Source organism: Coregonus lavaretus (genome assembly GCF_964263955.1).
Source record: "Coregonus lavaretus genome assembly, chromosome: 32".
NCBI classification, from domain to species: domain Eukaryota; kingdom Metazoa; phylum Chordata; class Actinopteri; order Salmoniformes; family Salmonidae; genus Coregonus; species Coregonus lavaretus.
Genome location: NC_140019.1, coordinates 19,091,860 through 19,113,675, shown reverse-complemented (window position 1 = coordinate 19,113,675; position 21,816 = coordinate 19,091,860). Strand labels below are relative to the sequence as shown.

Here is a 21,816-nt window from a genome sequence, read left to right as displayed (position 1 = left end):
ATTGCTACATGGCCTACAAGGATAGAGCATTACAGTCACATGTTTTATAAAACAACAGTTTGATGACAGTTTGTATGAGCGCGCCCATAACAAAGACCCACCGGTAGCCTACACACGTTTCACACCTGTAGCTTGTTGTTACTGTCCAATCACAGCGGCGCTACATGTGTAGCAAGTGAAGTGGGAGATTTCTAATCAATGCGAAATGGAATTTAAATTACGGAATTAATTGGCTAAATGAGAAGGAGTAGGCTACAATGATCAACCAACATGTAGGCTGTTGTTTCATATGAATGGAGTTGTTGTAGACAAGGATGGGGAGTGCAGCAAAATAGCCTCAATTAGTCTTGCTACTTTAGCTAGCCTGTTAAACTCTGACCCCCACTGGTGGCATTTTCTAAACAACGTATAATATTGTATACTATCTTCAAAGTACATTTCAGTCCTACAAACACATGCTTAGTACTGTTAGAAAGGTACAAACTGTGGGATTCAGATAAATGTATCAGAAACAATGTGACTACTACAGAGCCCGAGAAACTGACATTTATAATAAGAGATTTGAAAGTCTAGGTCTGAGATAAAATATGTCACAAATTTCTGTTCCAAAAGGTTTTAAAAAAGACATTTAAAAAAAAGTCTGATCTTTGACGTAATGGTGGCGCAGGGCTTGTGCAACGTCTTACAGGAATGATTTACATATGAGGAGAAAGCTGAAGTCTCTACCTATCCATTGATGTAAATATATAACCTGTCTGGCAGTAAGATTTGAGTTTGATTTCCAAAAAGACAAGACCTGTAGCTCCAAATGATATGTGACTTTCTATTTTCTGATGAACATTTTCTCACCGGGCCCTGTACAGGGCCCAAAACGACCGCTCAGAGTTTAACAGGCTAGCTAGCTAGCTAGCTAACTGGCTACTGTAGCTAGCTAGCTTCCTTACAATGATTTGATGCAGTCAAGACAGGTACTACCAGATGGGATGATAGATAACCTATTGCAGCAACAAGTTTGTCTAACTACTAGCGCGAGTCGGTTTGGCTACTTTCTCTCTCTCTTCCTCCGTGCTACACACATAGGCTGTCACACACCGGCCGCTGCTCCTCTCTCGCCCCTCCCCCACCCTTCTGCTGAAACAAGCAGAGTGCAGTGCACTGGCTCTCTCTCTCGAGTCACGCAAGCAAGTCTCCATTGAAGTTTAAAATATATATATATATATATATATATATATATATATATATATATATATATATATATATATATGTAAACATCTTTAAAACATGTATTACGACTATCCGGATCTCTGAAAAAATGTCATGATATTATTTGAAAGTGAAATAATTTCAAATGCCCATCCCTATTCCCAACTGTCATCAAGCCATTGGTTGTAGCTAGTGAATTGGCCAGCCCAGGCTGTGCTCTGTGCGCTGGTTCCAGCCCCTATCCTCACCTATTTAGTGTGAGTGAGAAAGGTTCCTCTATTGGGGTGAGAGCAACCAGCTGGAAGGGGATTAAAGCAAAACACACCACATTCTACCCTAATTACACCACCTTTTGACAAATATGGTGGGTACAAATTATCCTTTTATTGCTTCCAAGCAGTCGAGGGCAAGCCCAGACTTTAGCGTTGAGCAACAGAGCTCTGGGGATGGTTGTCTGCCAAGAGGAGCGGAAAAAAGATTTGTTTTTCAGTGGCGGGTTAACTCCCCCAGACTGACACTGTGAAACGGGTCACTATCTCATGAGAAACGCAGCGGCCGCTTGCTCGCGTTTCACTAAAGATTTTTGCGTCATGGCTTAGCGTGAAAAGCTACCAACAAACACTTCTCATTAAGTTTTTTGTACGGGAAGAGAAGTAATATTGAGTAATATTACAAACTCAGAGGCCCTATAGTGGTGAGAGACTTTATCCCCTCATAGCAATTATGTAAGCTGACAACGTTTGATTGTCATCAATGTCATTGGTTTCCTTTTTGTGTGTGTGCGTGCATACAGTGTGTGTGAGCCTCACAGATCTCTGCCAACATAGCATTAACAGGGCTACAGGTGTGTCCAGAGCTGGGCGGACTAGGCCCCAGAGGTCCTCAATTAGGAGTGTGTGAGTGTGACACACTTTGACACGCCATACGCCGTGGCTGCACGTTACACAAGCAGGGAGCCTGTTCCTACATGCAGGCCCGGCTGGAATCCACTGTGATTGCAGGGTTTCATTGACGGCTGGAGCTGTGTTTGAAACTAGGGGAAAGGGACCTTCTTGGAGAGACTTCCTGTCAGGCGACTGAAGAAATAACTAAAAGAAAGAATGCTGTTTATTATGACCATGGAGTAACATTTCTTCTCCAAGTGAACACTTGACACTTGCCTTAAAAAAATGTACCCGCATCCTCACCGTAGTACAGTGCAAATAAATGACCCGCACCCGACCCAAACCCTCCAATCAGGGTTTTGTGAAAAGCATCATATTACCTCTCCAGTTGTGCGCATTAGTGTCTTGACTTTCCAGTGGTAGCCCTTTACACTCGTATGGGTTGAAAATTGTAGATCTGGGCACTGGTCAGAATCAGAATCACCTTTCATTTACACATATGCCTAAATTGGAACGCAGTGGCTGTACAGTAACATGCTATACATTACGTCAGAGCTGACTCTGCGCTTCACAGCGGGTTTTTACTAACAGCCGTTCTGAACACGAGCACCGCGCGCGATAAGAAGTTGCCCTCATCATCCCTCCTGCTAATTGGGCAACTTTTGCAAATGTTTTGTTGTCTGAGTGAGGGATATGCTGTAAATTAAGAGGACTCTATGTATTTTGAAATATGAGACGTTGAAGATTATTTATTATAATGTTTTAATGTCATACAAGCAAGTCCAAACGTGCACTTACAGTGCCTTGCAAAAGTATTCATCCCCCTTGGCGTTTTCCTATTTTGTTACATTACAACCTGTAATTTAAATTAATTTGTACTTGGATTTCATGTAATGGACATACACAAAATAGTCCAAATTGGTGAAGTGAAATGAAAAAAATAACTTGTTTAAAAAAAAGGTAAAAATAAATAACGGAAAAGTGCGTGCATATGTATTCACTCCCTTTGCTATGAAGCCCCTAATTAAGATCTGGTGCAACCAATTACCTTCAGAAGTCACATAATTACATTTTACATTTACATTTTAGCAGACGCTCTTATCCAGAGCGACTTACATTATTATATATATATTTTTTCCCATACTGGCCCCCCGTGGGAATCGAACCCACAACCCTGGCGTTGCAAACGCCATGCTCTACCAACTGAAAGGCCCCAGAGTCTGCAACACCACTAAGCAAGGGGCACCACCAAGCAAGCGGCACCATGAAGACCAAGGTGCTCTCCAAACACGTCAGGGCCAAAGTTGTGGAGAGGTACAGATCAGGGTTGGGTTATAAAAAAATCCCACGGAGCACCATTAAATCCATTATTGAAAAATTGAAAGAATATGGCACCACAACAAACCTGCAAAGAGAGGGCCGCCCACCAAAACTCACGGACCAGGCAAGGAGGGCATTAATCAGAAAGGCAACAAAGAGACCAAAGATAACCCTGAAGGAGCTGCAAAGCTCCACAGCGGAGATTAGAGTATCTGTCCATAGGAACACTTTAAGCCGTACACTCCACACAGCTGGGCTTTACGGAAGAGTGGCCAGAAAAAAGCCATTGCTTAAAGAAAAAAATAAGCAAACACATTTTGTGTTTGCCAAAAGCCATGTGGGAGACTCCCCAAACATATGGAAGAAGGTACTCTGGTTAGATGAGACTAAAATTGAGCTTTTTGGCCATCAAGGAAAACACTATGTCTAGGCGCAAACCCAACACCTCTCATCACCCCGAGAACACCATCAGCAGGGACTGGGAAACTGGACAGAATTGAAGGAATGATGGATGGCGCTAAATACAGGGAAATTCTTGAGGGAAACCTGTTTCAGTCTTCCAGCAGGACAATGACCCTAAGCATACTGCTAAAGCAACACTCGAGTGGTTTAAGGAGAATGGCCTAGTCAAAGCCCAGACCTCAATCCAATTGAGAATCTGTGGTATGACTTAAAGATTGCTGTACACCAGCGGAACCCATCCAACTTGAAGGAGCTGGAGCAGTTTTGCCTTGAAGAATGGGCAAAAATCCCAGTGGCTAGATGTGCCAAGCTTATAGAGACATAGCACAAGAGACTTGCAGCTGTATTGCTGCAAAAGGTGGCTCTACAAAGTATTGACTTTTGGGGGGGTGAATAGTTATGCACGCTCAAGTTTTCTGGTTTTTTTGTCTTATTTCTTGTTTGTTTCACAAAAACAATTATTTTGCATTTTCAAAGTGGTAGGCATGTTGTGTAAATCAAATGATACAAACCCCAAAAAAATCAATTTTCATTCCAGGTTGTAAGGCAACAAAATAGGAAAAATGCCAAGGAGGGTGAATACTTTTGCAAGCCACTGTACATTTCCATATCATAAAACTCATGTCATATACAGTGCCTTCGGACAGTATTCAGACCCCTTGACTTTTTCCACATTTCGCTACCTTACAGCCTTATTCTAAAACTGATTAAATTGTTTTTTCCCCCTCATCAATCTACACACAATACCCCATAATGACACAGCAAACACAGGTTTTTTTTTTTTAATGTTTGCTAATTTATTGAACCACCTTTGGCAGCGATTACAGCAGAGTCTTCTTGGGTATGATGCTACCAGCTTGGCACACCTGTATTTGGGGAGTTTCTCCCATTCTTCTATGCAGATCCTCTCAAGCTCTGTCAGGTTGGATGGGGAGCGTTACAGCACAGCTATGTTCGATCGGGTTCAAGTCCGGGCTCTGGCTGGGCTACTCAAGGACATTCAGAGACTTGTCCCGAAGCCACTCCTGCGTTGTCTTGGCTGTGTGCTTAGGGTCACTGTCCTGTTGGAAGGTGAACCTTCACCCCAGTCTGAGGTCCTGAGTGCTCTGGAGCAGGTTTTCATCAAGGATCTCTCTGTACTTTGCTCCATTCATCTTTGCCTTGATCCTGACTAGTCTCCCAGCAGTCCCTGCCACTGAAAAACATCCCCACAGCATGATGCTGCCACCACCATGCTTCACCGTAGGGATGGTGCCAGGTTTCCTCCATTTACATTTACATTTTAGTCATTTAGCAGACGCTCTTATCCAGAGCGACTTACAGTTAGTGAGTGCATACATTATTTTTTTATTTTTCATACTGGCCCCCCGTGGGAATCGAACCCACAACCCTGGCATTGCAAACGCCATGCTCTACCAACTGAGCTACATCCCTGCCGGCCATTCCCTCCCCTACTCTGGACGACACTGGGCCTATTGTGCGCCGCCCCATGGGTCTCCCGGTCGCGGCCGGCTACGACAGAGCCTGGATTCGAACCAGGATCTCTAGTGGCACAGCTAGCACTGCGATGCAGTGTCTTAGACCACTGCGCCACTCGGGAGGACGCTTGTCATTCAGGCCACAGAGTTCAATCTTGGTTTCATCAGATCAGAGAGTATTGTTTCTCATGGTCTGAGAGTCTATAGGTGCCTTTTGGAAAACTCCTAGCGGGCTGTCATGTGCCTTTTACTGAGGAGCGGCTTCTGTCTGGCCACTCTATCGTAAAGGCCTGATTGGTGGAGTGCTGCAGAGATGGCTGTCCTTCTGGAAGGTTCTTCCATCTCCACAGAGGAACTCTAGAGCTCTGTCAGAGTGACCATCAGGTCCTTGGTCACCTCCCTGACCAAGGCCCTTCTCCCCCGATTACTCAATTTGGCCGGGCGGCCAGCTCTAGGAACTGTCTTGGTGGTTCCAAACAGCTTCCATTTAAGAATAATGGAGGCCACTGAGTTCTTGGGGACCTTCAATGCTGCAGAAATGTTTTGGTACCCTTCCCCAGATCTATAACTCGACACAATCCTGTCTCGGAGCTCTACGGTCAATTCCTTAGACCTCATGGCTTGGTTTTTGCTGTGACATGCACTGTCAACTGTGGGACCTTATATAGACATGTCTAATCAATTGAATTTACCACAGGTGGACTCCAATCAAGTTGTAGAAACATCTCACGGATGATCAATGGAAACAGCATGCACATGAGCTCAATTTCGAGTCTCATAGCAAAGGGGCTGAATACTTATGTAAATAAGGTATCTGTTTTTTATATTTAATACATTTGCTAAAATTTCGAAAAACCTGTTTCGCTTTGTCATTATGGGGTATTGTGTGTAGAATGCTGAGGATTTTATTTATTTAATCAATTTTAGAATAAGGCTGTAACGTAACAAAATGTGGAAAAAGTTCAGGGGTCTGAATACTTTCCGAAGGCACTGTACTGTGTCAACGTTTATGATCACTATTTTTGATGTACAGTTACAAGATGACATGGCGTCATACCCTGGGTTGTTCTGAATAGAATGAGCCTCTGTTTGTCTATGTTGCATCTACTCCACATTTTCCAGGAATATTCTTATGTTACTGAATGTATCCAGAGTATTTTCAGATTTCGTTATCAACAAATGTGGCGATAAGTACAGTAAATGTAAAATTCATATAAAATCAACAGTGTAATGTTTGGATTCAGTCTTGTCAGGTGAACTGCTGTGTCCTCAACTTTAATCTCCAAGCGTTTCCCTTTCGATTGCTACGATGGTCATGCATATGCTTTTCATATTTTTTCTATAAGAAACATTTAGATTTAGCCCTATCCATATAGGCCAATTCAAACGAGTGTAAAGGGTTAATGAGTACATTTACATGGACACTAATAATTAAAACTGATTATGGCAGTAGGCCGAGCATGGCAATAGTCATGTAAACGCCTTACTCTGATTATCTTAAATCAGTCATAATCAAAGTAAGCATACACTGATTAAAACACCTGGTATTCTGATCAATCTTTCTAATGATTAGGACATCTAAACAGCTTCATCGACGTTCCCGCGGTGTATTTGATCTGCACATGTGCCAGCACTGGTAGCGCGAGCCTTCCCCTCTTATGCGCGAGTGAAGTGAGTTCAGAAAAACTGAAAGAATGCATCTTAGAAAGAGTTTTCACATACAAACTCTATATGTCAGAACTCAGAATCAAAAAGGTTTGGCAAAAATAACATGGTCACTGTGGTAGAATGTTTTATTTTAATTGCCAATTTTCTGCATTTAACAAAAGTCCCATCAGTAGACTGATTTCAGATTTTTCATGTAAAAAGGATTATTAGGGAAATCGTTCTTCTTGCAAAGCATGTAAACATTTTAAACAAACTACTATATCAACCTGATTATACACAATAATCATATTATTGTGTACATGTAACCGTGCTCAATGATGGTACATGATGTCAAAAGGTTTTGAAAAGATCTTTGCTGTTTTTAATATTAGATATAAACATACAATAACTGATGTGAAGATAGCAGCTAAAGAGGTGATGGGAGCAAATGAGGATAGTATATTCAAAGTTAACACATTCAAATGGCATGTCACTCAGAATCACCACGGCAATATCAGCCCGTGTGCGTCCACAACAAGCATGTGGATCCGCACAGTGAGAATTCAAACCATTGTATTTGAAACATATTGAAAGTAATGTGTAAACTCTGATCATTACCCGAAATAATAACAGAGATACAGTATCTTGATTATGGGATGGACAAAGGAACCTATTTTTTGGCAACTACGCCTCTGTACAAAAGTAGACAAGGGTTTAAGAAGTAGATTGAGCCGAACGGTTAAAAAACAAGGCCATGATTCTTTTTTTCTTCCCTTTGGAGAATGCAATAATCTTCTCTTTCCTCCGCAGAAATCGGCATTCATCGCACAGATCAAAGGTATCAAATGAGAGGACAATAACGCACACATACACACACACACACACATACACACACACACGTACACACACACACATATACACACACACACACCTCCAACTCTGAAAAACACACATGCCACTGGCTTCTGGCCAAGAAAAGCCCAGCGTATTTATTATTTGGGGGCGGCTCTCCACTTCCAAAGGACAGCTGTGGACCTGAAACAGCTGATAAACAGAGCATGCTGTTTAATCTCCGCCAGACACTGATTACAGATGGGGCATGTGACTTAATCACTTGCACGCTAGTATTTCATGTAATCGCTCGTCTCCGATTCAAACACATAGTCATGATGACACTTCTGCCGGCTAAGTCTGAGTGAGGTAGTAATTGTCCCTTTGGTGTCTTGTAGGAGGGCTTTGGGGCCCAGGTAAGGAGACAAAAGACAGTTTGTTGAGAAACTTCCACTCCCAAGACTAGGACTAAAAAAAGTGTTTATTTATCTCAACTTTATTCAAACAGTACAATGCAGAACGATTGAAAAATCAGGACAATTTGAGATGTGATTAAAATAATTGTGAACAGGTAGGCAAGACACAGATGCAAATTGAACTGGGTGTCCGTCAGTCGCCAAAAGTGAGGATTTACGAGGAGAATCTCAGGCAGAGCATTTTACAGCTTTATGACCATGGTGTATGCTTGGAGGCATCATCACAGAGCAGGCAGCCTGCTTCCACTTCCATCAATCAAAAAGCACTAACACACCATAGACGACTCAACTTCAGACCAACAAACTTGAATGACAGTCACATCGACCAATTTCCCCCGCACCAAAAAGTGTAGACAACGGGACAAAGAGTTTAGAAATATGGTGAGAAAGGTACTGGCAAAGGATCTGACGAGCCACCCTAATGACCATTCACAAGCACTAAGAAAACGCCTGCTTCCTCCAACTTCAGGAGCATCTGGGAGCAACCTGCCTGCTGCCCCTGACATCAAACACTCATAATGAGAGCAATTGGGAGAAGGTGTGTCCAGGAAGCGAGGGGTGTGAGGAGGCTGTGGAGAGGGGTGGCTGAGGGAGTGGGGGGTAGGTAGGGTGGGACTGGGGGGTTAAACTGGCAGGAGGCCAGGGTTTTCCCTAAGCCTAGTTAGTTTCCATAAATTAACTGGGCTTCGTTTCATTTAAAAGATTCAATTCGCTTGTCAGAAAAGTCTGTATAGCCTTTTCCCACTAGAATGAACGAAATGCATCTTCTAGTGATCTATTGATAGGACAGGCGCCTATCAGTCACAAAGCAAGCAATGACAGGGAAACACTGTTGGTTTGTCAGTCCTGCCTCTCGCTACTGGTGTTATTTTTGTGCGCTGTGGTTGCAGTCTAATTTCTTTTTACGGACGAGGGAGAGCATGATGCTTCTTCATCGTCTCCTGTAATGTAAATGTGTACGATGAGTTGAAATCCACTTCATTATTGTTTTGGGAAACATTCATTTATTTTCTTTCCCGTTTCATATAGCCAGCCATGGAGTCGGGGTGCATAGGCTATTTACTGCGCTTTGATTGATGACCGAACAGCAAGTGTTGACTAGTTTATAAAAGGTGTCGAACTGACTGAATAAAGTAAATCTCCTATGTCCCTTTGCTATTCATAAATCATACAACGTAGTTATATGTCCATGGCATTTCATCAGGACAGTAAACCAAAGATCTTGTTTGTATTTTCCTAGGATTCGAAGCCCATGTCAAGACTTGCCAGTGACCGCTAAAGTGACTTGTCAGAGACCGCTAAAGTGACTCGTCAGTGACCGCTAAAGTGACTTGTCAGTGTAGCCTAGTGATGGGTTGTTTGCTAAGAACAGCTCTTTTTGAACAGGTCTTTAATGTGAACGCCGGGAACTGAATCGCATCAGTAATTTGCATACAGGTAGGCTACTACTGCTTTTTGGCGATTATCTGCAGATTAATTCTGAAAACAGATGAAGATGTTGAATCCTCACTGCAGGAACAAAAGGTAGTGGAGACAGAGCCTCACTCTGCTCGAGAATACGATAAAAGTAAAAAGACTGAAAGTTATAAAAGCTATTGCTACTTATTCTCCAACCCTACCTACTCAGCCCCTACACAGACGGCCATGCGTTATCTTCGACCCTACTCTGCTCCCTTTCAGCCTCCTTCGACTCCGACTGTCCCCTTTCCTCGACCCTCCCCTCTTGCTCTGTAGCCGAGTGACTCTGCTTGCTCACAGAATAGGGCTGTGCGCAGCTGAGCAGAAATGGAGGAAAACTAAACCACCCCCATCCCGAAACTCCCTGGCTGGCTACTTTTTCTATTTGGCTGGCTACTCCATGTCCTTAGGGAAATCACTGAGGAGGTTTCGGCGGTTAGCCTGTTGGTTAATCCCCACTACCATTTTAACAACGGCTGTCGTGACATGGTGAACAGCGGCCATTACAGAATTAGCTAGATTAATCAGCGTTCGCTCTGACACACACCGCACGCTGCCCCGAGGGCTACGCACCACCCCGGTGATTAGCATAGCAAGTCTCACCTCATTGTGCATTAGTGTCTGACATCACGTACAAAGGGTACCGTTTTCAGTCCGAAACAATGTGCTGTGAGGATTTTGATCATTTCTTGTCATGACAGGAAGTATTGAAGGCGTCTTACCTTACATATTGTTAGAGAGAAAAGGAGCTTCAGACTTTGAGACACTGCTATGAAGTTTTGAAAATTTAAATGAGAGGTTCTCTTACATTAATTTACGTTAATTTCTTATTTGATTAAGGCAAAAACAACCTGTTGTTGTTCGAGGCTAGTCTATGTTATGTCAATACAAGAGAGAAATTACTGCGACAAAAGGTCACTGCTACTGTTTCAAGTCAAGCTAGACTCATTTGGGGGGCTACGTGGGTGGGTGGGGGGGCTGATTAGGGCATTCTTAAGGATGGGTGGAAAATGAGAAGGTTGCAAAGGTGGGAGGGAGGCGTGTTTTGGCATCAAAGGTGGTCTGCAACTCAAAACGGTAGGTCAGGCCGAGGGGTCGTGGTCTTAAACCCCATCCTGGGAAATGTGTTCAGGGGTCAGATGTGTTTGTTTAACACAGAGAGTTCAATCCTCGGGTTTGTAAGGCCGCTGTCCAAGACATTCCACCTAAGTAATTAAGTACCAGTCTTGAGCTAATTGCTACTTGGGATTTATCGCATTCTTTGCAGTGCTTTAATTAAATGCAGCTTGTTGAAGGTTTGGCAAGTACTTCTGGAACAGTGGTCTTATGAGCAGACACGTCTTACATAATAAGTATGTGTCTTACTGTGAACATTCAAAATGTGACTATGTAACTACTATGGAAATACATAGGTATTAATAAGCTTTATTTACATCAAATGTAGTCTCTTGTGACAGACTGTTAACATAAATGTAGCTATTGCACGCAGGATCTTCTATACTGTCCCCCATGAACAAACAGCTGATGTGTATGCTCTATGCGCATCACAACTCCTATATGCTGAAAGATATCTGCCATTTTTCATGTTCAACAGCATAAGTTTTTTTTTTTTTTTTTTTTTGGGGGGGGGGGGGGGGGGGGTAGATCAGCTTTAATATTGCAGATAGATTGTAACTTCCATCAATGTAATTGTCTGCATCACTTCCAATATGTTTTTTTTTTTCTCGCAAATATATATATATATACATACAGTGAGGGAAAAAAGTATTTGATCCCCTGCTGATTTTGTACGTTTGCCCACTGACAAAGACATGATCAGTCTATAATTTTAATGGTAGGTTTATTTGAACAGTGAGAGACAGAATAACAACAACAAAATCCTGAAAAACGCATGTCAAAAATGTTATAAATTGATTTGCATTTGAATGAGGGAAATACGTATTTGACCCCTCTGCAAAACATTACTTAGTACTTGGTGGCAAAACCCTTGTTGGCAATCACAGAGGTCAGATGTTTCTTGTAGTTGGCCACAAGGTTTGCACACATCTCAGGAGGGATTTTGTCCCACTCCTCTTTGCAGATCTTCTCCAAGTCATTAAGGTTTCGAGCCTGACGTTCGGCAACTCGAACCTTCAGCTCCCTCCACAGATTTTCTATGGGATTAAGGTCTGGAGACTGGCTAGGCCACTCCAGGACCTTAATGTGCTTCTTATTGATATAATAATATAATATGCCATTTAGCAGACGCTTTTATCCAAAGCGACTTACAGTCATGCGTGCATAATTATTATTTTTTGTGTATGGGTGGTCCCGGGGATCGAACCCACTACCTTGGCGTTACAAGCGCCGTGCTCTACCAGCTGAGCTACAGAGGACCACTCTTGAGCCACTCCTTTGTTGCCTTGGCAGTGTGTTTTGGGTCATTGTCATGCTGGAATACCCATCCACGACCCATTTTCAATGCCCTGGCTGAGGGAAGGAGGTTCTCACCCAAGATTTAACGGTACATGGCCCCATCCATCGTCCCATTGATGCAGTGAAGTTGTCCTGTCCCCTTAGCAGAAAAACACCCCCAAAACATAATGTTTCCACCTCCATGTTTGACGGTGGGGATGGTGTTCTTGGGGTCATAGGCAGCATTCCTCCTCCTCCAAACACAGCGAGTTGAGTTGATGCCAAAGGGCTCCATTTTAGTCTCATCTGACCACAACACTTTCACCCAGTTCATCCTCATTCATATGTTCATTGGCAAACTTCAGACGGGCCTGTATATGTGCTTTCTTGAGCAGGGGGACCTTGCGGGCGCTGCAGGATTTCAGTCCTTCATGGCGTAGTGTGTTACCAATTGTTTTCTTGGTGACTACGGTCCCAGCTGCCTTGAGATCATTGACAAGATCCTCCCGTGTAGTTCTGGGCTGATTCCTCACCGTTCTCATGATCATTGCAACTCCACGAGGTGAGAACTTGCATGGAGCCCCAGGCCGAGGGAGATTGACAGGTCTTTTGTGTTTCTTCCATTTGCGAATAATCGCACCAACTGTTGTCACCTTCTCACCAAGCTGCTTGGCGATGGTCTTGTAGCCCATTCCAGCCTTGTGTAGGTCTACAATCTTGTCCCTGACATCCTTGGAGAGCTCTTTGGTCTTGGCCATTGTGGAGAGTTTGGAATCTGATTGATTGATTGCTTCTGTGGACAGGTGTCTTTTATACAGGTAACAAGCTGAGATTAGGAGCACTCCCTTTAAGAGTGTGCTCCTAATCTCAGCTCGTTACATGTATAAAAGACACCTGGGAGCCAGAAATATTTCTGATTGAGAGGGGGTCAAATACTTATTTCCCTCATTAAAATGCAAATAAATTTATAACATTTTTGACATGCGTTTTTCTGGATTTTTGTTTTGTTATTCTGTCTCTCACTGTTCAAATAAACCTACCATTAAAATTATAGACTGATCATGTCTTTGTCAGTGGGCAAACGTACGAAATCAGCAGGGGATCAAATACTTTTTTCCCCTCACGGTATATATATTATACACACACACACACACACATATATATATACATATATACATACATACATATCCTTTAAAAAAATATATTTCCCTTTATTACTTCCCAACCCCACCACCCCTTCCCTAACTGGAGTAAACTAGTGAACAACAATGCTTAGGCCTCTACTTCCAGCTTATACATACTATATACATTTTAGGGACACAGTCAATTTTACAATAATTATATTTTGTTTGTTTTTACTCCTGAACTTCCTCTACCCGCAACCTCTCCGATCATTTTCATGATGTCCATCCGGTTTGCTTCTATATGCCATATCTTTCTAACTGTGCTCTTTCACAAAAGCTCTCAACCTATAAACTATATACTTATTATGGACACAGTATGCTTACATTATTAGTTATCTTGTTGTTATTAGTTGTTGTTAGTTGTTATTAGTCCCATCCTTCAACTCCATTCAACACCACCCATCTATCTCTTAACACCATCCATATTGGATTTCTATTTGCCATATATTTTTCAACTGTACTGTGATGTTTTACAAAAGTTCTGAACCTTTCTATTCTCATTGTTTCTACAGATTGTAAATTGAAAATAAACATTTTTGCTAAAAGTATTATTATATTATTGATCGATTGACTATGACTTTTCAGATCACCCAGTAATGCTATCTGCAGAGTTAGCTCCAGGTAAATTTTGCAATCCTTTAGCCATTCCTGGACCTGTGTCCAAAAACAAGCTACAAATGGTCAGTACCAAAACAAATGATCTAATGATTCTGTCTCTTCGCAGCAAAATCTGCAGAGCTGGGAAGATTGTATCCCCCATATAAATAACATTCTATTGGTAGCAAGAATTTTATATAGTAATTTAAATTGAAAAAGTTTAGAATCCGGCGTCGTTTTGCGTATCAGTTCATAAACACTATGCCATGGAATCGGTACGTCAAAAATCTCTTCCCAACTATTTTGCAATCTATATGGGTCGGCTGTCAATCCTTTGGTCCTTAAATGAAACTGTACTCCTGAGTGGCACAGTGGTCTAAGGCACTGCATCGCAGTGCTAACTGTGCCACTAGAGATCCTGGTTCGAATCCAGGCTCTGTCGCAGCCGGCCGCGACCGGGAGACTCATGGGCGGCGCACAATTGGCCCAGCGTCGTCCAGGGTAGGGGAGGGAATGGCCGGCAGGGATGTAGCTCAGTTGATAGAGCATGGCGTTTGCATGGGGCCAGTATAAAAAATAAAAAAAATAAAAAATGTATTCACTAACTGTAAGTCGCTCTGGATAAGAGCGTCTGCTAAATGACTAAAATGTAAATGTAAAATGGTATACTTTTTTCTTTATCACAGTTTTCTTTAACCAATTATGTTCTTTAATGCATAACACTGTTATTAAGATTCTTCACTCTAAACTGTCTGGCTGAGAACATGTGTTTTCCATGAGTTTATTTTGAAGCCTAGACCACAAATGCCCCTTTAAACTGTCTGCTTTGGGACTGCCCCTTTAAACTGTCTGCTTTGGGACTGCCTAAACACAAACAACTATTTGGAATCTCTCATTGCCTCCTCAGCTCTATGCCTATTTTGGAATCACATGACCTTTTCCCATAGATTGAAAACTCTACGATTTATCTGCCAAATGAAAAGACCACTTTTGGGAGCAGCCACCAGCGCTTAATTTGGATGTGAGTAATTACTCTGGCTTCACATTGGCCTAAAGAGGTCTAAACAGGTGTAAGAGTTGACCTACCTTGGTTTGAGGTTGAGCTGATGGTCCCCCTTGTTTCCCTGGTGAGCCATTCTGCGCCCATGTCACACTTTTCGGCTTCTTCCCCAAAGGCTCCGGGCTCTGACAGACAACAGAACTAGTTGGGAGACATGCAGGAAGCACCATACAAAATAGAAAATCCAATTCTACTAATCTTTTCAATTGGGATGACATAACGTTCACAGCAAAAAAGTGTTGTTATTGTCAAAATAGACCATTTCACTTAGAAGCCTGCCTGCCTGCCTGTCTGCCTATATACACTACCTCAGTCTTCAAAAGGAGGGAAATGGGAAATTAGTAAAGGAGGGTATTGGGGGAACAGTAATTAGTATGCTCGCCATCCACTCAGTGTTTCAACCCAGGAAGCGTATTAATACCCATGCTGTCACTGCTCATCACTATAATACAGTATGAGCATGACAAAGAGTTACGGAGCAAAGAAAAGAAGAGGAAGTCGAATAAAGATGTGCATCTGTAGAGGGGGATAGCAGAATAAATCAACAGGTGACAGAAAGGCTCAGCTGTCATCTGGCCCTGGGGCTAGAGTCAGTGCTCATATCAGGTATGTGCATCTGCCTCGCTTTGATCTCTCTCGGGCCTGGCACAGTTAAGACTTGGACGCTGCCTTCAAAATCACAAACAGACACACACAATGATACACACACAGGCACGCACGTTCACAGCCACGCACACACACTGTTCAAAGACAAAGGCCAGGTGCAATGAGGAACTGTTGGACAAGAGAAGGGGGGATGTCAGAGAGGAAGATAGAATAAAGAAAGATGCGGCAGGAGGACAGAGGGACAGGACATGTAGGCCTAGGTGAGGGGGCGGGGGTTAAGGAAATGGGAATTCCCATGCCTAGACGTGTGGGCTGTGTTTCTCATTTTGTCTTTACTGCGTCTCGCTCTGCACGGTGCTGGTGAAACAGTGAGTGTTGAGGTAGATTACAGAGGAGAAATGCGATCATTATACCCGCAGACCCTGTGTTTTAGTCTCGAAAAACCAGATGGGTACTAGAGGGAACAAGATGAAAAAGTTTCCCCCACTCCGTCTCGAGCAAAATGGCCGCCGGTCAGCGAGTGCAAATGAGAGCACTAAAAACATGTAGTTTACCAGACTTGCAATAACAACAAGAATTTGACAAAATGGTCTTTGACACTGATATGCAATACCACAAATGAGACTTGACAATAAAATATGCCTACAACATTTTAGATTATGTTGTGAAACGTCTCATCCTGTGGCTATTCCAAGGTCTGGTGAAATGTGTCACAATCCTAGCTATCTAAGATGACATAATAGTACTTGTTGGATTTCTTATTGGCGTGCTCCTCTACATGGACAAGTCCTTGTCTAACATGACATCTAGTGGACATGTAAGATTCATCATCTATACCCAGCATCATTTGTCAAGGTCTTATGGTTGCTAAATTTGAGGACAGAGAATAACAGGACTTACTTTCTTTATGGTTGGTTTGGCTGGAACTTTCTGTACTTTCACCTCACTCTCATCTTCATCACTATCGTCGTCATCATCACTACAAAGAATAGAACAAGAAAATTGATTTGTCAGGTTACCTAATGGTAGTCCTACAAAGATACATGACGCAAGACACACTAAACAACCAAATATACATACTCAGCATCATCATCATCATCGCTGTCATCATCATCATCATCTGACTCCATTTTCAGTTTCTTCTGCAAAGGGAAATAAACACAATGTATTTAAAACTTTTGTTAATAAGGCCTGATGAGGAATATGGTACAGTTGAAGTCGGAAGTTTACATACACCTTAGCCAAATACAAAGTTTTTCACAATTCCTGACATGTAATCCTAGTAAAAATCCCATGTCTTAGGTCAGTTAGGATCACCACTTTATTTTAAGAATGTGAAATGTCAGAATAATAGCAGAGAATGATTTATTTCATCCTTTATTTATTTCATCACATTCCCAGTGGGTAAGAAGTTTACATACACTCAATTAGTATTTGGTAGCATTGCCTTTAAATTGTTTAACTTGGGTCAAACGTTTCGGGTAGCCTTCCACAAGCTTCCCACAATAAGTTGGGTGAATTTTGGCTCATTCCTCCTGACAGAGCTGGTGTAACTGAGTCAGGTTTGTAGGCCTCCTTGCTCGCACACGCTTTTTCAGTTCTGCCCACAAATTTTCTATAGGATTGAGGTCAGGGCTTTGTGATGGCCACTCCAATACCTAGACTTTGTTGTCCTTAAGCCATTTTGCCACAACTTTGGAAGTATGCTTGGGGTCATTGTCCATTTGGAAGACCCATTTGCGACCAAGCTTTAACTTCCTGACTGATGTCTTGAGATGTTGCTTCTATATATCCACATAATTTTCCTTCCTCATGATGCCATCTATTTTGTGAAGTGCACCAGTCCCTCCTACAGCAAAGCACCCCCATATCATGATGCTGCCACCCCTGTGCTTCACAGTTGGGATGGTGTTCTTCAGCTTGCAAGTGACCCCCTTTTTCCTCCAAACATAACGATGGTCATTATGGCCAAACAGTTCTATTTTTGTTTCATCAGACCAGAGGACATTTCTCCAGAAAGTACAATCTTTGTCCCCATTTGCAGTTGCAAACTGTAGTCTGGCTGTTTTATGGCTGTTTTGGAGCAGTGGCTTCTTCCTTGCTGAGCGGCCTTTCAGGTTATGTTGATATAGGACTCGTTTTACTGTGGATATAGATACTTTTGTACCTATTTCCTCCAGCATCTTCACAAGGTCCTTTGCTGTTGTTCTGGGATTGATTTGCACTTTTCGCACCAAAGTACGTTCATCTCTAGGAGACAGAATGCGTCTCCTTCCTGAGCGGTATGACGGCTGCGTGGTCCCATGGTGTTTATACTTGTGTACTATTGTTTGTACAGATGAACGTGGTACCTTCAGGCGTTTGGAAACTGCTCCCAAGGATGAACCGGACTTATACCATTTCTTTTCTGAGGTCTTGGCTGATTTATTTTGATTTTCCCATGATGTCAAGCAAAGAGGCACTGAGTTTGAAGGTAGGCCTTGAAATACATCCACAAGTACACCTCCAATTGACTCAAATTATGTCAATCAGAAGCTTCTAAAGCCATGACATCATTTTCAGAAAATGTCCAAGCTGTTTAAAGGCACAGTCAACTTAGTGTATGTAAACTTCTGACCCACTGGAATTGTGATACAGTGAATTATAATTGAAATAATCTGTCCTGTCTGTAAACAATTGTTGGAAAAATTACTTGTGTCATGCACAAAGTAGATGTCCTAACCGACTTGCCAAAACTGTAGGTTGTTAACAAGAAATTTGTGGAGTGGTTGAAAAACAAGTTTTAATGACTCCAACATAAGTGTATGTAAACTTCCGACTTCAACTGTATGTATGCAGTTGAATACAATACAACATGTTTATTCCATTATATACCTGTTGTATGAGCTAAGTAAACAGCAGGAGGAACTTACCGGAGCAGGACGCTTCCCTGAGGTCAAGCTTGACAGCCTCTTCACAGGTGATGTGTTGTTTTCCTCCTCTTCCTCATCAGAGTCCTTCACACCTATAAATTGAGATTAGGTTACGCCTCTTTTTTTGCAAAGTGGAAATAATTAATTCAGTGTTGCTGTCTTGACCTGTCAAAATGTCACCTTATATCAAGCCCAAAGAAACTAAATGAGCAGACTGCAAATAAAAAGTCACTCACTGACAAAATGCTGTCCACTGATGTACACTGGTCCACAGCCAGACTGGAGGCGGAAGGTTACCGGAGGGGTGATCTCAAACCCTCCTAAACTCACCTGCCAAACAGGGGAGAGCATTCAAATGAGGAATAAAATAATCAATATTTTAAGTGTTTCACATTTATGAGAGGTTGAAACTATCAAACATAGAAGTTCAACGTCACAAATGACATTAGAGAATGTACATTCAACTTGTTTTTTCCCCATGGGGAAGGAACCCCATGGATCTGCTAGCAAAGGTATCTTATCAAATGATCTATTAATGTATTACCATATTAAAATCAAAACATCTATTCACTTGTATCTGCTTGCTAAACATAAAAGTTGTGGGTGCTGCCAGACAGTTGTGAATGTGAATTCCTAAGTACCAGGCCATTGTTCTGGTGGTGATGGCAACCAAACAAAACACAGGTGTAGGTATTAGAGTAACTACTGTTGAAGTGTTCAGGTAGTGATAACTTCCATAAAGTAACACAATTATCCACTCCCAGCTAGTGTTTTCAAGCCTGAACCAGAACCAAAACACACACAAGTCAAGCAGCAGACAACAAGCCAAGCATGTTACAATATTAGAAGTCAGAAACAGTGACAGTGTTCTCTGGACCTCTGGATCAGGGCGGCAGTCATATTTTCCATTTAATATGTAGAAACTGGATTACTTTAGGACAGGGATGGGCAACTAGCGGCCTTTTGTAGGATCGTGGATCAATTCCGCCAGTCAGGGTGTCAACTTACTGCTGAGAGTTAGAATACACAGGGTGCAATTTCAAAATGTGGTTGTGCATCAGCAGTTTCTCTCTTGTTATGTCAGTCACAGAGCATTTTTTATTTATTGGTAAGTTAGTCTAGCGGCCAGCTACAGTATCTAAACTTGAAGTAATCATGGTCGATTTACCGACCGCCGGCCTCCATTGATTTTGTTAGTCACTCTCACTCAGATATCATATTAAAAACTGCAAAGATTTCTCTCCGCCCCATGGCAAAATGAGTAGAATTGTATGAAGTTAGTTAAAAAAATAGCTAAATCTTGTCTCCGTCCCATGGTAAAATGTGCAGAATTGCAGTAAACTTGCTTTAAAACGGCAATATTTTCTCTACGCCCCATGGCAAAATGTGCAGAATTGCAGGAAATTGTTTTGGTGGGCTCCCCAACTAAATTTCACTTAGGGTCCTCAAAAGGCTAGGGCTAGCTCTGACTGCATGTGTGGGTATAGATGTGGGTACGCAGACCCGCAAGCCACTGTGGCCCCGCATGTTGAGTTCAGATTTTTTGTGGCCCCCACCCCCATCAAAGTTGCCTATCATTGCTTTAGGAGAAACCAGGCTGACATCATGGAGACATAGCCCCTCACTGGCATGACCTTGTCATAACAAGCGTAGGTCGCTGTCTCTATAGCCACCAATGTAGCGTGTGCAAAAATGTGCAATAGTAATAGGTTGTGTGGTTCATTGAATCCAGCCCAGTATTGTGACTTGGGTCATGGCCAAAAATACCTGTAGCATCTGTGTAGACCTGTGTAGTAACACTGTAATTACTACAGTAACAACACATGTTATCTTAGTAATTGCATGGTAATGGAGTGGAGTGTTTTTCGCTATTACAAAAGTGGAATAAGGGACAAGGTTAAAAGAACATTCCTAAAGCTTACGGTGAGTAAGAGCACGAATTATGGAGATTCATCATTCTAAAACACTCACAGAGGGCAGCACGGACGGCTTCAGCACAGCCAGTGGAATTTTGGTGGTCTTTCCGTCGTATGTGACGCCCTCGATCTCCACCGTGTGAAACTTATCCTCGGCCTCCGCACCCAGGCACACCTGCAACACCAACACACACAGCTGTTTCACAGATATGATACTGTATGTTTTTCCATGTTGGAACACGCCAACACCCTCCAGTCTCCCTCATTTGTCTGTCAATCATCATCTTTGCTTGAGTGACTGAAAGAATGTTACAATGAGGATATCTATTTAGAGGATAGGAACTGGATCATTTGCAATGGTAAGAAAATGAGCAGAAGGTCAGCTAAGTATAAGAAAACACATTGTCTGTTGATGAATATGTTATTCCTTTAAATACACATCAAAGAACTGTGACTATTAGAAATCTCTACTCATTATGTTGACAAAGGTGAACTTGGTATTGTGGCGTACTGGTACAAAGGGACTTCTGTTATTTTCCAAAGGTAATGAAACAAAAGGGAAACAGGTGAAAGAGACTACATATTCCATTACATAAAATAAAACGTTTTTGTCCCCAAAAAATCCCTAACAGGTGCCAGTCTGCACAGGTGCAAAGATAAATATACTGCAAAAAGTGTAAAAATAAATGGACTTGATGAATAATATTTAAGAACATATAACTAGCTATATCATTACAGTTAAAGAAACTCACAGTAGTTGTAGCATACTGAAATGCATCCGTTTTCAGGACCTAATTCTGATGGCCATTTTTATTGTTTTAAAACGCCATGATGAACTTTTGGCAAAGTAGCTAGCTAGTTACAATATCATGATATTCTGTAATTGGAAACTCGATCTCAGAATTGGCATCATGATCTTACTGCTTTGAGTGACAGCTGATGATCCGCATCATCGTCCTCCACCTCGACTTTGAACTCCTTTTTGTCCGATTTGAGTGCACAACCTGAAGTTCACAACACACAGGTTAGCAAACTCTAAGCAAATAGCTGTTGACATTCTACATTGAAATCAGAAATATAACAGTATCATTGATAACAAGTTAAGCTAGCTAGCTAGCCAGCTAGCTTCCTAGCTAGCTAACTTGCAAACAAAAGAGGGTTTTGCTGAATTGGCGCGAGAAGCTAATATGCATTGCTAGCTTAATATAGACATTTGGTGTGTGTGGAAGAGCTATAGCTATGTAACGAATGACAAATGTCTGCCATTACTAACTGTGCACTAAAATTAATCTTGGCAGTACAGACGTGCTCACCAAATAAATACATTTGAGGTCTGGTTAAATCTGGGACGCTATCCTCCGCCATTTTCCACCTAAATGTTATTGTTC

The 21,816-nt window shown here is 42.1% G+C and overlaps 1 protein-coding gene across 1 annotated transcript in view; it reads right to left on the bottom strand.

The window, feature by feature from the left end:
• LOC311107451 (nucleophosmin-like) overlaps nucleotides 1–21,816 on the bottom strand; it is a 34,225-nt gene extending 12,409 nt beyond the window's left edge. Inside the window, exons 1-8 of the mRNA XM_084149948.1 lie at nucleotides 21,742–21,816; nucleotides 21,350–21,432; nucleotides 20,484–20,603; nucleotides 18,749–18,842; nucleotides 18,513–18,604; nucleotides 16,681–16,742; nucleotides 16,501–16,579; nucleotides 15,021–15,119 (exon numbers count right to left, since the gene is read on the bottom strand). Of these exons, the coding sequence (XP_084006074.1) occupies nucleotides 15,021–15,119; nucleotides 16,501–16,579; nucleotides 16,681–16,742; nucleotides 18,513–18,604; nucleotides 18,749–18,842; nucleotides 20,484–20,603; nucleotides 21,350–21,432; nucleotides 21,742–21,793 (681 nt within the window). The 5' untranslated portion in view covers nucleotides 21,794–21,816. The remainder of the gene's footprint in view (nucleotides 1–15,020; nucleotides 15,120–16,500; nucleotides 16,580–16,680; nucleotides 16,743–18,512; nucleotides 18,605–18,748; nucleotides 18,843–20,483; nucleotides 20,604–21,349; nucleotides 21,433–21,741) is intronic.